This window comes from Mustelus asterias, chromosome 8 (assembly GCF_964213995.1).
Source record: "Mustelus asterias chromosome 8, sMusAst1.hap1.1, whole genome shotgun sequence".
NCBI classification, from domain to species: Eukaryota; Metazoa; Chordata; class Chondrichthyes; order Carcharhiniformes; family Triakidae; genus Mustelus; species Mustelus asterias.
This window is the reverse complement of record NC_135808.1, coordinates 139,045,391-139,060,041: the sequence shown is the minus strand read 5'-3', so window position 1 is coordinate 139,060,041 and position 14,651 is coordinate 139,045,391. Positions and strand designations below refer to the sequence as shown.

The window sequence follows — 14,651 nt, the reverse complement described above, 5'->3', positions numbered from 1 at the left end:
AGACCAGCATTTATTGTCCATCCATAATTACCCTTCAGAAAGTAGTGGTGAGCTGCCGGTGTAGGTACACCCATAGTGCTGTTAGGGAGGGAGTTCCAGGATTTTGACCCAGCGACTCTGAAGGAACGGCGATATATTTGCAAGTCAGGATGGTGAGTGACTTGGAGGGAACTTCCAGGTGGTGGTGTTCCCAGGTATCTGCTGCTCTTGTCCTTCGAGATGGTAGAGGTCATGGGTTTGGAAAGTGCTGTTGAAGGAGCCTTGGTGAGTTGCTGCAGTGCATCTTGTAGATGGTACACACGGCTGTCACTGTGCCTTGGTGGTGGAGGGAGTAAACGTTTAAGGTGATGGATGGTGTGCCAATCAGATGGGTTGTTTTGTCCTGGATGTTGTTAAGTGTTTTGAGTGTTGTTGGAGTCGCACTCATCCAGACAAGTGGATAAATACTTGTTAAACAAATAGGAATGACAGGAATGAGAGGGGGTGAGGGGAGTGGGATTAATTGGATAGCTTCGTCAAAGAGGTGGCACAGACAGGCACGATGGACCAAATGGCCTCCCCTGCTGAAGGATTCTGTGATTTTGTATTTTTAATCACTGTCAGTAGCGAGGTGTTAAGATTGGCAGATCGCTTGTGGAATTGTGCCCAGGGTTAGGAAGAGGGGAAGGCCATTCAGTCCTTCCCAGCAACGAGTCGTCTGGATTCAGAAGCTTAACTCTGTTTTTCTCTCTGCGGCAGCTGCCAGGCCTCCTGGGTTTATCCAGCATTCTCTGTTTATATTCCTGAATTCCAGCATCTGCAGTATTTTCCTTTACTCACATTGTAATCACACTCTCCCACTGTGGAACTCCTCACTGGCAGGAAGGGTGGCACGGTGGCACAGTGGTTAGCATTGCTGCCTCACAGTGCCAGGGACCCGGGTTCAATTCCCAGCTTGGGTCACTGTCTGTGTGGAGTTTGCACGTTCTCCCCGTGTCTGTGTGGGTTTCCTTCGGGTGCTCCGGTTTCCTCCCGCAGTCCAAAGATGTGTAGGTTAGGTGGATTGGCCATGATAAATTGCCCCTTAGTGTCAGGGGGACTAGCTAGGGTAAATGCATCGGGTTATCGGGCTGTATGGGATTGTGGTCGATTCAGACTCGATGGGCCGAATGGCCTCTTTCTGCACTGTAGGATTCTATGAATCTATGAATGTGGCAAAGGTGACACAAAGGGACGGCACAGTAGCACAGTGGTTAGCACTGCTGCTTCACAGCTCCAGGGACCTGGGTTCGATTCCCGGCTTGGGTCGCTGTCTGTGTGGAGTTTGCACATTCTCCTCGTGTCTGCTTGGGTTTCCTCCGGGTGCTCCGGTTTCCTCCCACAGTCCAAAGATGTGCGGGTTAGGTTGATTGGCCATGCTAAAATTGCCCTTAGTGTCCTGAGATGCGTAGGTTAGAGGGATTAGCGGGTAAATATGTAGGGATGTCGGGGTAGGGCCTGGGTGGGATTGTGGTCGGTGCAGACTCGATGGGCCGAATGGCCTCTTTCTGCACTGTAGGGTTTCTATGATTTCTAAATGTCGAGTGGGAATGCTTGACAGCAGGTCATACACAACATTTGATATTGGTTTGTAATATTTAAACAGCCCGGTAAGAGTCAGGGAGCTCTGAGGCAGAGCAAGGTACAGACTGGGAAAGCCAATGGGCTCTGAGCAACAGGCAGTGACATCATGGAGCTGTTGGGAGGTGTGATTGATGGAATGTGTGATGATCCCAGGCTAGTGAAACCCCTCTATCCAGCAGAGTTTCCACTCTGCTCTAACTTGGTTGAAAGATTGATGGAGGAGCTGAAAGAAACCATCATTTTTGATCTCTTTAAGTCTGTTACGCTGACTGTCTTGGCTGGAGAATGAGCCCATACGTGTCGTTTTACTGCTGCTGACTGCAGCCCAGTTACTGCTCAGTTCTCCGGGGAGATGAGGGGAGTTTATTTGACACAGTGAGTTGTTGTGATCTGGAATGTGCTGCCTGAAAGGGCGGTGGAAGCAGATTCAATAATAACTTTCAAAAGGGAATTGGACAGATACTGGAAAAGGAACAAGCTTCCAGGACTGAGGGACAGGGGAGTGAGTCGAATTGAAGAGCCCTAACAAAGAGCCAACACTTACACAGTGGGCAGAATGGCCTCTTTCTGTGATTCTATTCACAGAGACTGAAGATCAGATGAAAATTGAAAGCTAAATACCGCAGATGCTACAGTTTGGATTTTGTTTTCTGTACAAATTAAACTTTCACAATGACTGGACGAGGGAGTGATTATCGAAGGATGCCTGTTCTGTGCAGCAGGTTGAGAAAGTTAGAACATTGGTGACAAACAGAATCTTCCGGTGAAATGGTTAAACAGTTTCTTATTCCCCGTTTCAGCGGAGCACAGGGAATTTGGAGTGTTAGTGATATTAGACACAGCCAGCTGCCCAGATTTACCAAGTTTGTGATGTCACATTAACCCTTTCTCATTTACTGCAGCTCCTATCAGAGGCAGGTACAGATGCTTTGGCTGACATCTGTCCTGGATTTGATATTTGTGCTCAATTAGCACTAATTGCTGTCTGAAGATACCCAATTCTGGGCAGACGCAGTGTAAACAGCAATGCTGATATCTATTTCTTTGACGGGGGGGGGGGGGGGGGGGGGGCTGCGGGAAATGGAAAAGCAGACACAGCAACTAAGCAGCGAGTGACTTGAGATTTACCCATGATTCTCTCCTTTGTCGCGTGTCCATGGAAACAGGATTTCTGTTAGACATTGAACTAAAATTCTCTCCCCCAGATTATCAGTTCACCAATCACTGTGAGAGTAATCAGTCGATTCACAATTCATCCCCCCGTCATCCGGCAGAGAGAACATCAACCCTTCAGCCCTATTCCCCCTCCCTCTCAATTCCCGGGATGAGACTCTGGATTCGGGGGGGGGGGCGGCGGGGGGCGTTCAATGGAGTTTCCAAAGCTGTGATGGGTGAGTTTTGATTGGGTGCTGGGGTACAGGTCAGCAATGAAATAATTAAATGGTTGGATAACCTCGTCCGGGTCCCGTTGTACTCAAGGGAAAAGCTCCGGCCTGTTCCATCTTTCCTGACAGTTACAGGCCCTCTTAGAAGCGTACAAGGTTTACAGCACAGGAAGAGGCCACTCGGCCCATTATGTCTGTCCTGGTCCAAGCCTAATGCCACTTTCCAGTGTTCAGCCCATGGTCCTGCAGGCTACAGAAATATCCAGAGACCTTTTAAATGAGTTGAGTGTCTCTGTCTCTATTCCACTTTCAAACAGAATGTTTCAGATCCTCACAACCCTCTGGGTGAAAAGCACTTTCCTCACCTCCCCCTCTAAACTTTCTGTCAATCACTTTAAATCTCTGCCCTCTAGTCACTCACCTCTCTGCTAAAGTAAGCAAGTCCTTCCCATCCACTCCACCCAGGCCTCTCACAATTTTGTACATCTCAATTAAATCTCCCCTCAGCCTCCTGTGATCCAAGGAGAACAACCTCAGACTATCCAACCTTTCCAATCCTGGGTGGCAACATCCCTGTAAATCTCCTCTGCACCCTCTCGAAGGCAACTACATCCTTTCTGTAATGAGGCGACCAGAACTTCACACAGTGCTCGAGTTGTGAATTCACTAATGATTTATACAGTCCCAGCAGAACCTCTCTGCTTCCAGATTGTAGACTGTGGCCAATAACTGAAGGGATTCCATGTGCCTTCTGAACCACCTGATCAATCTGTCCTGCTGCATTCAGGGATCTGTGGACATTCAGCCCAAGGTCCCCCACTTGCTCCATCCCTTTCCGTATCCTCCCATTTATTGTGTAATCCTTTGCCTTGTTTTAGATTCCCAAACACATCACCTGATGTTTCGCTGGGTTGAGTTTATTTGTCACTTTTCTGCCCACTGGATCAGTCTATCGATACCTTCTTGCAGATTCCAACAATCCTCCTCACTATCAACCATGTCGTCCATTTTGGAATTATTGGCAACACTTCTTGACCATCTCCTGACATTTACATCCAAATCATTAAAATCTACCACAAAAAGCAGGAGACTGAGAACTGAGCCCCGTGGAACATCCTGCCCCTGGAAACTCCCCCCCCCCACCCCCAAAACTGCCCCCCTGGAAACTCCCCCCCACCCCCAAAACTGCCCCCCTGGAAACTGCCCCCCTGGAAACTGCCCCCCTGGAAACTCCCCCCACCCCCGAAACTGCCCCCCTGGAAACTCCCCCCCACCCCCAAAACTGCCCCCCTGGAAACTCCCCCCCACCCCCGAAACTGCCCCCCTGGAAACTCCCCCCCACCCCCAAAACTGCCCCCCTGGAAACTCCCCCCCACCCCCGAAACTGCCCCCCTGGAAACTCCCCCCCACCCCCGAAACTGCCCCCCTGGAAACTGCCCCCCTGGAAACTGCCCCCTGGAAACTGCCCCCCCCTGGAAACTGCCCCCCCCTGGAAACTGCCCCCCTGGAAACTGCTCCCCCTGGAAACTGCCCCCTGGAAACTGCTCCCCCTGGAAACTGCCCCCTGGAAACTGCCCCCTGGAAACTGCCCCCCCCTGGAAACTGCCCCCCCCTGGAAACTGCCCCCTGGAAACTGCCCCCCTGGAAACTGCCCCCCCCTGGAAACTGCCCCCCCCTGGAAACTGCCCCCTGGAAACTGCCCCCCCTGGAAACTGCCCCCCTGGAAACTGCCCCCCCCTGGAAACTGCCCCCCCCCTGGAAACTGCCCCTGGAAACCTCCTTCCAGTCACAAAAACACCCTTGAACAATTACCCTTTGATTCCTCTCACACCACCCTAAGTTCACGAAAAACCCAAAAATTCTGGTCAGAAGCTTGGAATTCCCACCAACTCCCTTCAGAATCCTCAGGAGTACATGAGAGAGGATGGCGAGCAGAGTCATGGACAGTGTGTGTGGGAGGGGTTGCCATTCCCTTCATCCACTTCACTGGCCCAGAGAGAGAGGGAGACTGAGAAAGAAATAGTGAGTTAGTTACGAAATGGCAGAGAGGCAGAGGTGGAGAAGGAATCTCTGGAAAATAAGCCAGACAAACTTAAAAAAACATTGAAACATAGAAGATAGGAGCAGGAGGAGGCCATTCGGCCCTTCGAACCTGCTCTGCCATTCATCACCATCATGGCTGATCATCCAACTCAATAGCCTAATCCTGCTTTCTCCCCATAACCTTTGATCCCATTCGCCCCAAGTGCTAAATCCAGCCGCCTCTTGAATACATTCAATGTTTTGTCATCAACTACTTCCTGTGGTAATGAATTTGATAGCCTCATCACTCTTCGGGTGAAGAAATGTCTCCTCACCTCCATCCTAAATGGTCTATGCCGAATCCTCAGACTGTGACACCTGATTCTGGATTCCCCCACCATCGGGAACATCCTCCCTGCATCTACCCTGTCGAATCCTGTTAGAATTTTATAAGTCTCTATGAGATCCCCCCTCATTCGTCTGAACTCCAGCGAAAACATTCCTAACCTAGTCAATCTCTCCTCATACACCAGTCCCGTCATCCCCGGAATCAGCCTGGTAAACCTTCGCTGCATTCCCTCGAGAGCAAGAACATCCTTCCTCAGAAAAAGAGACCAAAACTGCACACAATACTCTAGGTGTGGCCTCACCAAGGCCCTGTATAATTGCAACAACACATCCCTGCTCCTGTACTGGAAACCTCTCACAATGAAGGCCAACATAAAGCCAGATTCACTTTCCAAAGAGAACTGAGGGACTGCTGTGTGCTCTGTTTCACGGAGACCTGGTTCACTCCTGCTTCACCGGACAGTGTCCCACAACCAGAGGGCTTCTTAATCCATCGAATTGACTGTACAGTGGCCTCAGGCAAGGCTAGGGGAGGTGGGATCTGCTTCCTAATCATGGTGCCCAGGGGTAGCAACACTGGCAACTTTCTGCTCCCCAGACCTAGAATACCTGACGCTAAAATGCCACCCCTACTACCTTCCGCGGGAGTTCACCTCCGTCATCCTGATGGCAGTTTAATCCCACCCCATGTGGACATGAACATCGCACTGGACGAAATATTCACCACTACGAATAACCTTGAGATGAAACATTCCGAGGCCTTGTTCATCGTGGCCAAGCTCAAGAGCGTCCGACCAAGTTACCACCAACACTTCTCCTGTTCCACCAGAGACCCAAACATCCGAGACCACTGTTACACAAATATCAAACATGCCTACCGCTCTATCGCCCGCCCACACTTTGGTAAATCAGACCACAAGGCTGTGCTCCTGCTCCCGGCTTACAAGCAAAATCTGGGCAGTGGATGTTGTCTCCATGGACTTCAGTCAGGCCTTTGACAAGGTCCCTCATGGCAGACTGGTGCAGAAGGTGAAGTCGCATTGGGATCAGAGGTGAGCTGGCAAGGCGGATATAAAACTGGCTCGGTCAGAGAATAAGCAGACATCGGTCACAGAAGCTCGCTTGCAGCGGTGGAAGGGTGTGTTTCTGAATGGAGGGCTGTGACAAGTGGCATTCCTCAGGGATCAGTGCTGGGACCTTTGCTGTTCATAACATATATAAGTGATTTGGAGGAAAATGTAACTGGTTTGATCAGTAAATTTGCGGACGACACAAAGGTTGGTGATGTGCGGATAGCGATGAGGACCATCAGAGGATACAGCAGGATATAGATCAGTTTGAGATTTGGGCGGAGAGATGGCAGATGGAGTTTAGTTTGGACAAATGTGAGGTAATGCATTTTGGAAGGTCTAACACAGATAGGAAATATACAGTACAAAGAACAAATAACAATACAGCACAGGAACGGGCCCTTCGGCCCTCCAAGCCCACGCCGCTCCCTGGTCTAAACTAGACCATTCTTTTGTATCCCTCCATTCCCACTCCATTCATGTGGCTATCTAGATAAGTCTTAAACGTTCCCAGTGTGTCCGCCTCCACCACCTTGCACGGCAGCACATTCCAGGCCCCCACCACCCTCTGTGTAAAATACGTCCTTCTGATATCCGTGTTAAACCTCCCCCCGCCGTCACCTTGAACCTATGACCCCTCGTTAATGTCACCACCGCCCTGGGAAAAAGCTTCCCACCGTTCACCCTATCTATGCCTTTCATAATTTTATACACCTCTATTAGGTCACCCCTCATCCTCCGTCTTTCCAGTGAGAACAACCCCAGTTTACCCAATCTCTCCTCATAACTAAGCCCCTCCATACCAGGCAACATCCTGGTAAACCTCCTCTGCACTCTCTCTAAAGCTTCCACGTCCTTCTGGTAGTGTGGCGACCAGAACTGGGCGCAATATTCCAAATGCGGCCGAACCAACGTTCTATACAACTGCAACATCAGACCCCAACTTTTATACTCTATGCCCCGTCCTATAAAGGCAAGCATGCCATATGACTTCTTCACCACCTTCTCCACCTGTGACGTCACCTTCAAGGATCTGTGGACTTGCACACCCAGGTCCCTCTGCGTATCTAAACCGTTTATGGTTCTGCCATTTATCGTATAGCTCCCCCCTACGTTAGTTCTACCAAAATGCATCACTTCGCATTTATCTGGATTAAACTCCATCTGCCATTTCTTTGCCCAAATTTCCAGCCTATCTATATCCTTCTGTAGCCTCTGACAATGGCAGAAGCCTTAAAGAGTATTGATAGGCAGAGGGATCTGGGTGTACAGATACACAGGTCTCTGAAAGTGGCAATGCAGGTGGAGAACATAGAACATAGAACATAGAAAGCCACAGCACAAACAGGCCCTTCGGCCCACAAGTTGCGCCGATCACATCCCCACCTCTAGGCCTATCTATAGCCCTCAATCCCATTAAATCCCATGTACTCATCCAGAAGTCTCTTAAAAGACCCCAACGAGTTTGCCTCCACCACCACCGACGTCAGCCGATTCCACTCACCCACCACCCTCTGAGTGAAAAACTTACCCCTGACATCCCCCCTGTACCTACCCCCCAGCACCTTAAACCTGTGTCCTCTCGTAGCAACCATTTCAGCCCTTGGAAATAGCCTCTGAGAGTCCACCCTATCCAGACCCCTCAACATCTTGTAAACCTCTATCAGGTCACCTCTCATCCTTCGTCTCTCCAGGGAGAAGAGACCAAGCTCCCTCAACCTATCCTCATAAGGCATGCCCCCCAATCCAGGCAACATCCTTGTAAATCTCCTCTGCACCCTTTCAATGGCTTCAACATCTTTCCTGTAATGAGGTAGTCAAGAAGTCAAATGGCATGCTTGCCTTCATCGGCCGGGGTATTGAGTTTAAACATTGGCAAGTCATGTTGCAGCTTTATAGAACCTTAGTTAGTCCACACTTGGAATATAGTGTTCAATTCTGGTCGCCACACGAGCAGAAAGATGTGGAGGCTTTGGAGAGGGTACAGAAAAGATTTACCAGGATGTTGCCTGGTATGGAGGGCATCAGCTCTGAGGAGAGGTTGGACAATGTTGGTTTGTTCTCACTGGAATGACGGAGGTTGAGGGGAGACCTGATAGAAGTCTACAAGATTATGAGAGGCATGGACAGAGTGGATAGTCAGAAGCTTTTTCCCAGGGTGGAAGAGTCAATTATTAGGCGGCACAGGTTTAAGGTGCGAGGGGCAAGGTTTAAAGGAGTTGTACGAGGCAGATTTTTTACACAGAGAGGAGTGGGTGCCTGAAACTTGGTGCTGGGGGAGGTAGTGGAAGCGGATACGATAGTGACTTTTAAGAGCCGTCTTGACAAATACATGAATAGGATGGGAATAGAGGGATATGGTCCCCGGAAGGGTAGAGGGTTTTAGTTCAGTTGGGCAGCATGGTCGGTGCAGGCTTGGAGGGCTGAAGGGCCTGTTCCTGTGCTGTAATTTTCTTTGTTCTTTGTACCTTGCATTAAGTTGATCTTTCACTCCACCCTCGCTATGACTGTAACATTACGTTCTGCACTGTCTCCTTTCCTTCTCTATGAACGGTATGCTTTGTCTGTATAGAACATAGAACAGTACAGCACAGAACAGGCCCTTCGGCCCACGATGTTGTGCCGAGCTTTATCTGAAACCAAGATCAAGCTACCCCACTCCCTATCATCCTGGTGTGCTCCATGTGCCTATCCAATAACCGCTTAAATGTTCCTAAAGTGTCTGACTCCACTATCACTGCAGGCAGTCCATTCCACACCCCAACCACTCTCTGCGTAAAGAACCTACCTCTGATATCCTCCCTATATCTCCCACCATGAACCCTATAGTTATGCCCCCTTGTAATAGCTCCATCCACCCGAGGAAATAGTCTTTGAACGTTCACTCTATCTATCCCCTTCATCATTTTATAAACCTCTATTAAGTCTCCCCTCAATCTCCTCCGCTCCAGAGAGAACAGCCCCAGCTCCCTCAACCTTTCCTCATAAGACCGACACTCCAAACCAGGCAGCATCCTGGTAAATCTCCTCTGCACTCTCTCCAGCGCTTCCACATCCTTCTTATAGTGAGGTGACCAGAACTGCACGCAATATTCCAAGTGCGGTCTCACCAAGGTCCTGTACAGTTGCAGCATAACCCCACGGCTCTTAAACTCCAACCCCCTGTTAATAAAAGCTAACACACTATATGCCTTCTTCACAGCTCTATCCACTTGAGTGGCAACCTTTAGAGATCTGTGGATATGGACCCCAAGATCTCTCTGTTCCTCCACAGTCTTCAGAACCCTACCTTTGACCCTGTAATCCACATTTAAATTTGTCCTACCAAAATGAATCACCTCACATTTAACAGGGTTAAACTCCATTTGCCATTTTTCAGCCCAGCTTTGCATCCTATCTATGTCTCTTTGCAGCCTACAACACCCCTCCACCTCATCCACTACTCCACCAATCTTGGTGTCATCAGCAAATTTACTGATCCACCCTCAGCCCCCTCCTCTAAGTCATTAATAAAAATCACAAAGAGCAGAGGACCAAGCACTGATCCCTGTGGCACTCCGCTAGCAACCTGCCTCCAATCCGAAAATTTTCCATCCACCACCACCCTCTGTCTTCGATCAGATAGCCGGTTACCTATCCAATCGGCCAACTTTCCCTCTATCCCACACCTCCTCACTTTCATCATAAGCCAACCATGGGGGACCTTATCAAACGCCTTACTAAAATCCATGTATATGACATTAACTGCCCTACCTTCATCAACACACTTAGTTACCTCCTCAAAAAATTCTATCAAATTTGTGAGGCACGACTTGCCCTTCACAAATCCGTGTTGACTATCCCGGATTAATCCGCATCTTTCTAAATGGTCGTAAATCCCATCTCTAAGGACCTTTTCCATCAATTTACCAACCACCGAAGTCAGACTAACCGGTCTATAATTACCAGGGTCATTTCTATTCCCTTTCTTAAACAGAGGAACAACATTCGCCATTCTCCAGTCCTCTGGCACCATCCCCGTGGACAGCGAGGACCCAAAGATCAAAGCCAAAGGCTCTGCAATCTCATCCCTCGCCTCCCAAAGAATCCTAGGATATATTTAATCAGGCCCAGGGGACTTATCGACCTTCAGTTTATTCAAAACTGCCAATACATCCTCCCTCCGAACATCTATTTCCTCCAGCCTATTAGCCTGTAACACCTTCTCTTCCTCAAAAACATGGCCCCTCTCCTTGGTGAACACTGAAGAAAAGTATTCATTCATCACCTCGCCTATCTCTACTGACTCCATACACAAGTTCCCACTACTGTCCTTGACCGGCCCTAACCTCACCCTGGTCATTCTTTTATTCCTCACATAAGAGTAAAAAGCCTTGGGGTTTTCCTTGATCCGACCCGCCAAGGACTTCTCGTGTCCCCTCCTAGCTCTCCTAAGCCCCTTTTTCAGCTCATTCCTTGCTAACTTGTAACCCTCAATCGAGCCATCTGAACCTTGTTTCCTCATCCCTACATAAGCTTCCCTCTTCCTTTTCACAAGACATTCCACCTCTTTCGTGAACCATGGTTCCCTCACTCGGCCATTTCCTCCCTGCCTGACAGGGACATACCTATCAAGGACACCCAGTATTTGTTCCTTGAAAAAGTTCCACTTTTCATTAGTGCCTTTCCCTGACAGTTTCTGTTCCCAACTTATGCCCCCTAATTCTTGCCTAATCGCATCATAATTACCTCTCCCCCAATTGTAAACCTTGCCCTGCCGTACGGCCCTATCCCTCTCCAAATATGTCAAGAGTAAAAGGATGAGATGTGAAGGCATAGGACCCTTAAAAGGTGAAGGGGGAAAAGTTTGTGCGGAACCGTTAGAAATGGCGGAGCTGCTTAATGAATACTTTACCTCGGTATTCACGGTGGAAAGGGATCTGGGTGGTTGTACTGCTGGATTGCGGAGGACAGAAAGGATCGAGCATGTGGACATAAAGAAAGAGGATGTGTTGGAACTATTGAATGGCATCAAGGTTGGTAAGTCGCCGGGACCGGATGGGATGTACCCCAGGTTACTGTGGGAGGCGAGGGAGGAGATTGCGGAGCCTTTGGCGATGATCTTTGCATCGTCGATGGAGACGGGAGAGGTTCCGGAGGATTGGAGGATTGCGGATGTGGTCCCTATATTCAAGAAAGGGAACAGGGACAGCCCGGGAAATTACCGACCGGTGAGTCTAACCTCAGTGGTTGGTAAGTTGATGGAGAGGATCCTGAGAGACAGGATTTATGATCATCTAGAGAAGTTTAGTATGATCAAAAGTAGTCAGCACGGCTTTGTCAGGGGCAGGTCGTGCCTTACGAGCCTGGTTGAGTTCTTTGAAAATGTGACCAAGCACATTGACGAAGGAAGAGCGGTGGATGTGGTCTATATGGACTTCAGCAAAGCGTTCGATAAGGTCCCCCATGCAAGACTTCTTGAGAAAGTGAGAGGGCATGGGATCCAAGGGGCTGTTGCCTTGTGGATCCAGAACTGGCTTGCCTGCAGAAGGCAGAGAGTGGCTGTGGAGGGGTCTTTCTCTGCATGGAGGTCAGTGACCAGTGGAGTGCCCCAGGGATCTGTTCTGGGACCCTTGCTGTTTGTCATTTTCATAAATGACCTGGATGAGGAAGTGGAGGGATGGGTTGGTAAGTTTGCTGACGACACCAAGGTAGGTGGTGTTGTGGATAGTTTGGAGGGATGTCAGAAGTTGCAGCGAGACATAGATAGAATGCAAGACTGGGCGGAGAAGTGGCAGATGGACTTCAACCCGGATAAGTGTGTAGTGATCCATTTTGGCAGATCCAATGGGATGGAGCAGCAGTATAAAATGAAGGGTACCATTCTTAGCAGTGTAGAGGATCAGAAGGACCTTGGGGTCCGGGTCCATAGGACTCTTAAATCGGCCTCGCAGGTGGAGGATGCGGTCAAGAAGGCGTATGGCGTACTAGCCTTCATTAATCGAGGGATTGAGTTTAGGAGTCGGGAGATAATGCTGCAGCTTTATAGGACCCTGGTTAGACCCCACTTGGAGTACTGCGCGCAGTTCTGGTCACCTCATTACAGGAAAGATGTTGAAGCCATTGAAAGGGTGCAGAGGAGATTTACAAGGATGTTGCCTGGATTGGGGGGCATGCCTTATGAGGATAGGTTGAGGGAGCTTGGTCTCTTCTCCCTGGAGAGACGAAGGATGAGAGGTGACCTGATAGAGGTTTACAAGATGTTGAGGGGTCTGGATAGGGTGGACTCTCAGAGGCTATTTCCAAGGGCTGAAATGGTTGCTACGAGAGGACACAGGTTTAAGGTGCTGGGGGGTAGGTACAGGGGGGATGTCAGGGGTAAGTTTTTCACTCAGAGGGTGGTGGGTGAGTGGAATCGGCTGACGTCGGTGGTGGTGGAGGCAAACTCGTTGGGGTCTTTTAAGAGACTTCTGGATGAGTACATGGGATTTAATGGGATTGAGGGCTATAGATAGGCCTAGAGGTGGGGATGTGATCGGCGCAACTTGTGGGCCGAAGGGCCTGTTTGTGCTGTGGCTTTCTATGTTCTATGTTCTATGTTCCATTGCAATAACAAAAGACACCGAATTGTGGTCACTATCTCCAAAGTGCTCTCCCACAACCAAATCTAACACTTGGCCCGGTTCATTTCCCAGTACCAAATCCAATGTGGCCTCACCTCTTGTCGGCCTATCCACATATTGTGTCAGGAACCCCTCCTGCACACACTGCACAAAAACTGCCCCATCCAAACTATTTGACCTACAAAGGTTCCAATCAATATTTGGAAAGTTGAAGTCCCCCATGACAACTACCCTGTATAGCGCACGAAACAATACTTTTCACTGTATGTTAATACATGTGACAATAATAAATCAAATCAAATCAGAAAGAGAAAGAGAGAAACAGAAATAGTCAGAGATAGAGACGGAGAGCAAGACATGTGAAGAGAGAGACAGAGTGACAGAGAGAGCTAAAGGGAGTCTGACAGAGAGAGGAAGAGAGAAAGAAACTGAGAGTGAGGGAGAGAGACAGAGGGAGAGTGAGACAGGGAGGGAAAGAGATTGGGAGAGAGAGGGAGAGTAAGGGGGAGAGAGGGAGAGTAAGGGGGAGAGAGAGTATGTGCTTGTGAGAGAGAGAGATGGAGAAAGGTGGGGGAGAGAGGGAGAGACAGAGAGAGAAAGATAATGAGAGAGTATTAGTGAGTTAGTTCCAGAAAAGTAGAGAGAAATCAAGATGGAGAGAGGGAGAGTAAGGAGGAGAAAGGGAGATAGCAAGAGAGAGAGATAAATAAATAGAAACATTGCAATGGTGATTCCTTCTATATTACAGGAATAAAATAAACAGGAACAAGTGTCTGTGATGTGTGACACCAATGTTCCATTCTTGATGGTACTTCAGCTTAAGGCTGGTGTTGATAGGATGGACGGAGGGTTCTGATTATCATTAATACTGTACAGGGACAGAGTGTGCTCCCATTTTGTGTTTTCCAGCTTCTAGCGTACTTTTCCCAGGTGACCTGTTACCTGCTGCTATTGAAGTTGTTACTCACCTCAGTGACCTGTGGTTCCTGAGCCTGGGGAATGTTGGGTAGAGGAGTGTTACAGTCGGGGCTGTAATATTCACAGTAATCGTAGGCAGCACGTGGATCCGGAACAATCAACAACTGCTGAATATCACCCTGAAAATAAAGAGACACGACGTTAGAGCTTCACACAACAGGAAACTTCCCCTTCACATCCACCTTTCTTTCAATTATTCATTCGTGGGACATGGGCATCGCTGGCTGGGCCGCATTTATAGATGTGGAGATGCCGGCGTTGGACTGGGGTAAACACAGTAAGAAGTTTAACAACACCAGGTTAAAGTCCAACAGGTTTATTTGGTAGCAAAATCCACTTGCTTTCGGAGCGCCGCTCCTTCATCAGGTGAGTGGGGGTTCTGTTCACAAACAGGGCACATAAAGACACAAACTCAATTTACAAAATAATGGTTGGAATGCGAGTCTTTACAGGTAATTTTCTTTGTTCTTTTTTCAGGATCCTTAAGGGGGAGGGGGAACAGTCACAAGTCGTGGTACACATCGGTACCAACGACATAGGTAAGAAAAGGGACAGGGATTTAAAACAGGAATTTAGGGAACTAGGGTGGAAGCTGAGAGCCAAGACAAACCATGTTGTCATCTCTGTTTTGTTGCCGGTGCCAC

At 48.9% G+C, this 14,651-nt stretch overlaps 1 protein-coding gene across 1 annotated transcript in view; it reads right to left on the bottom strand.

The window, feature by feature from the left end:
• The window catches only part of LOC144497798 (collagen alpha-1(XI) chain-like), a 494,895-nt gene that overhangs the window by 345,790 nt on the left and 134,454 nt on the right, over positions 1 to 14,651 (bottom strand). Inside the window, exon 5 of the mRNA XM_078219235.1 lies at positions 13,998 to 14,126. Coding sequence (XP_078075361.1) covers positions 13,998 to 14,126 — 129 coding nt within the window. The remainder of the gene's footprint in view (positions 1 to 13,997; positions 14,127 to 14,651) is intronic.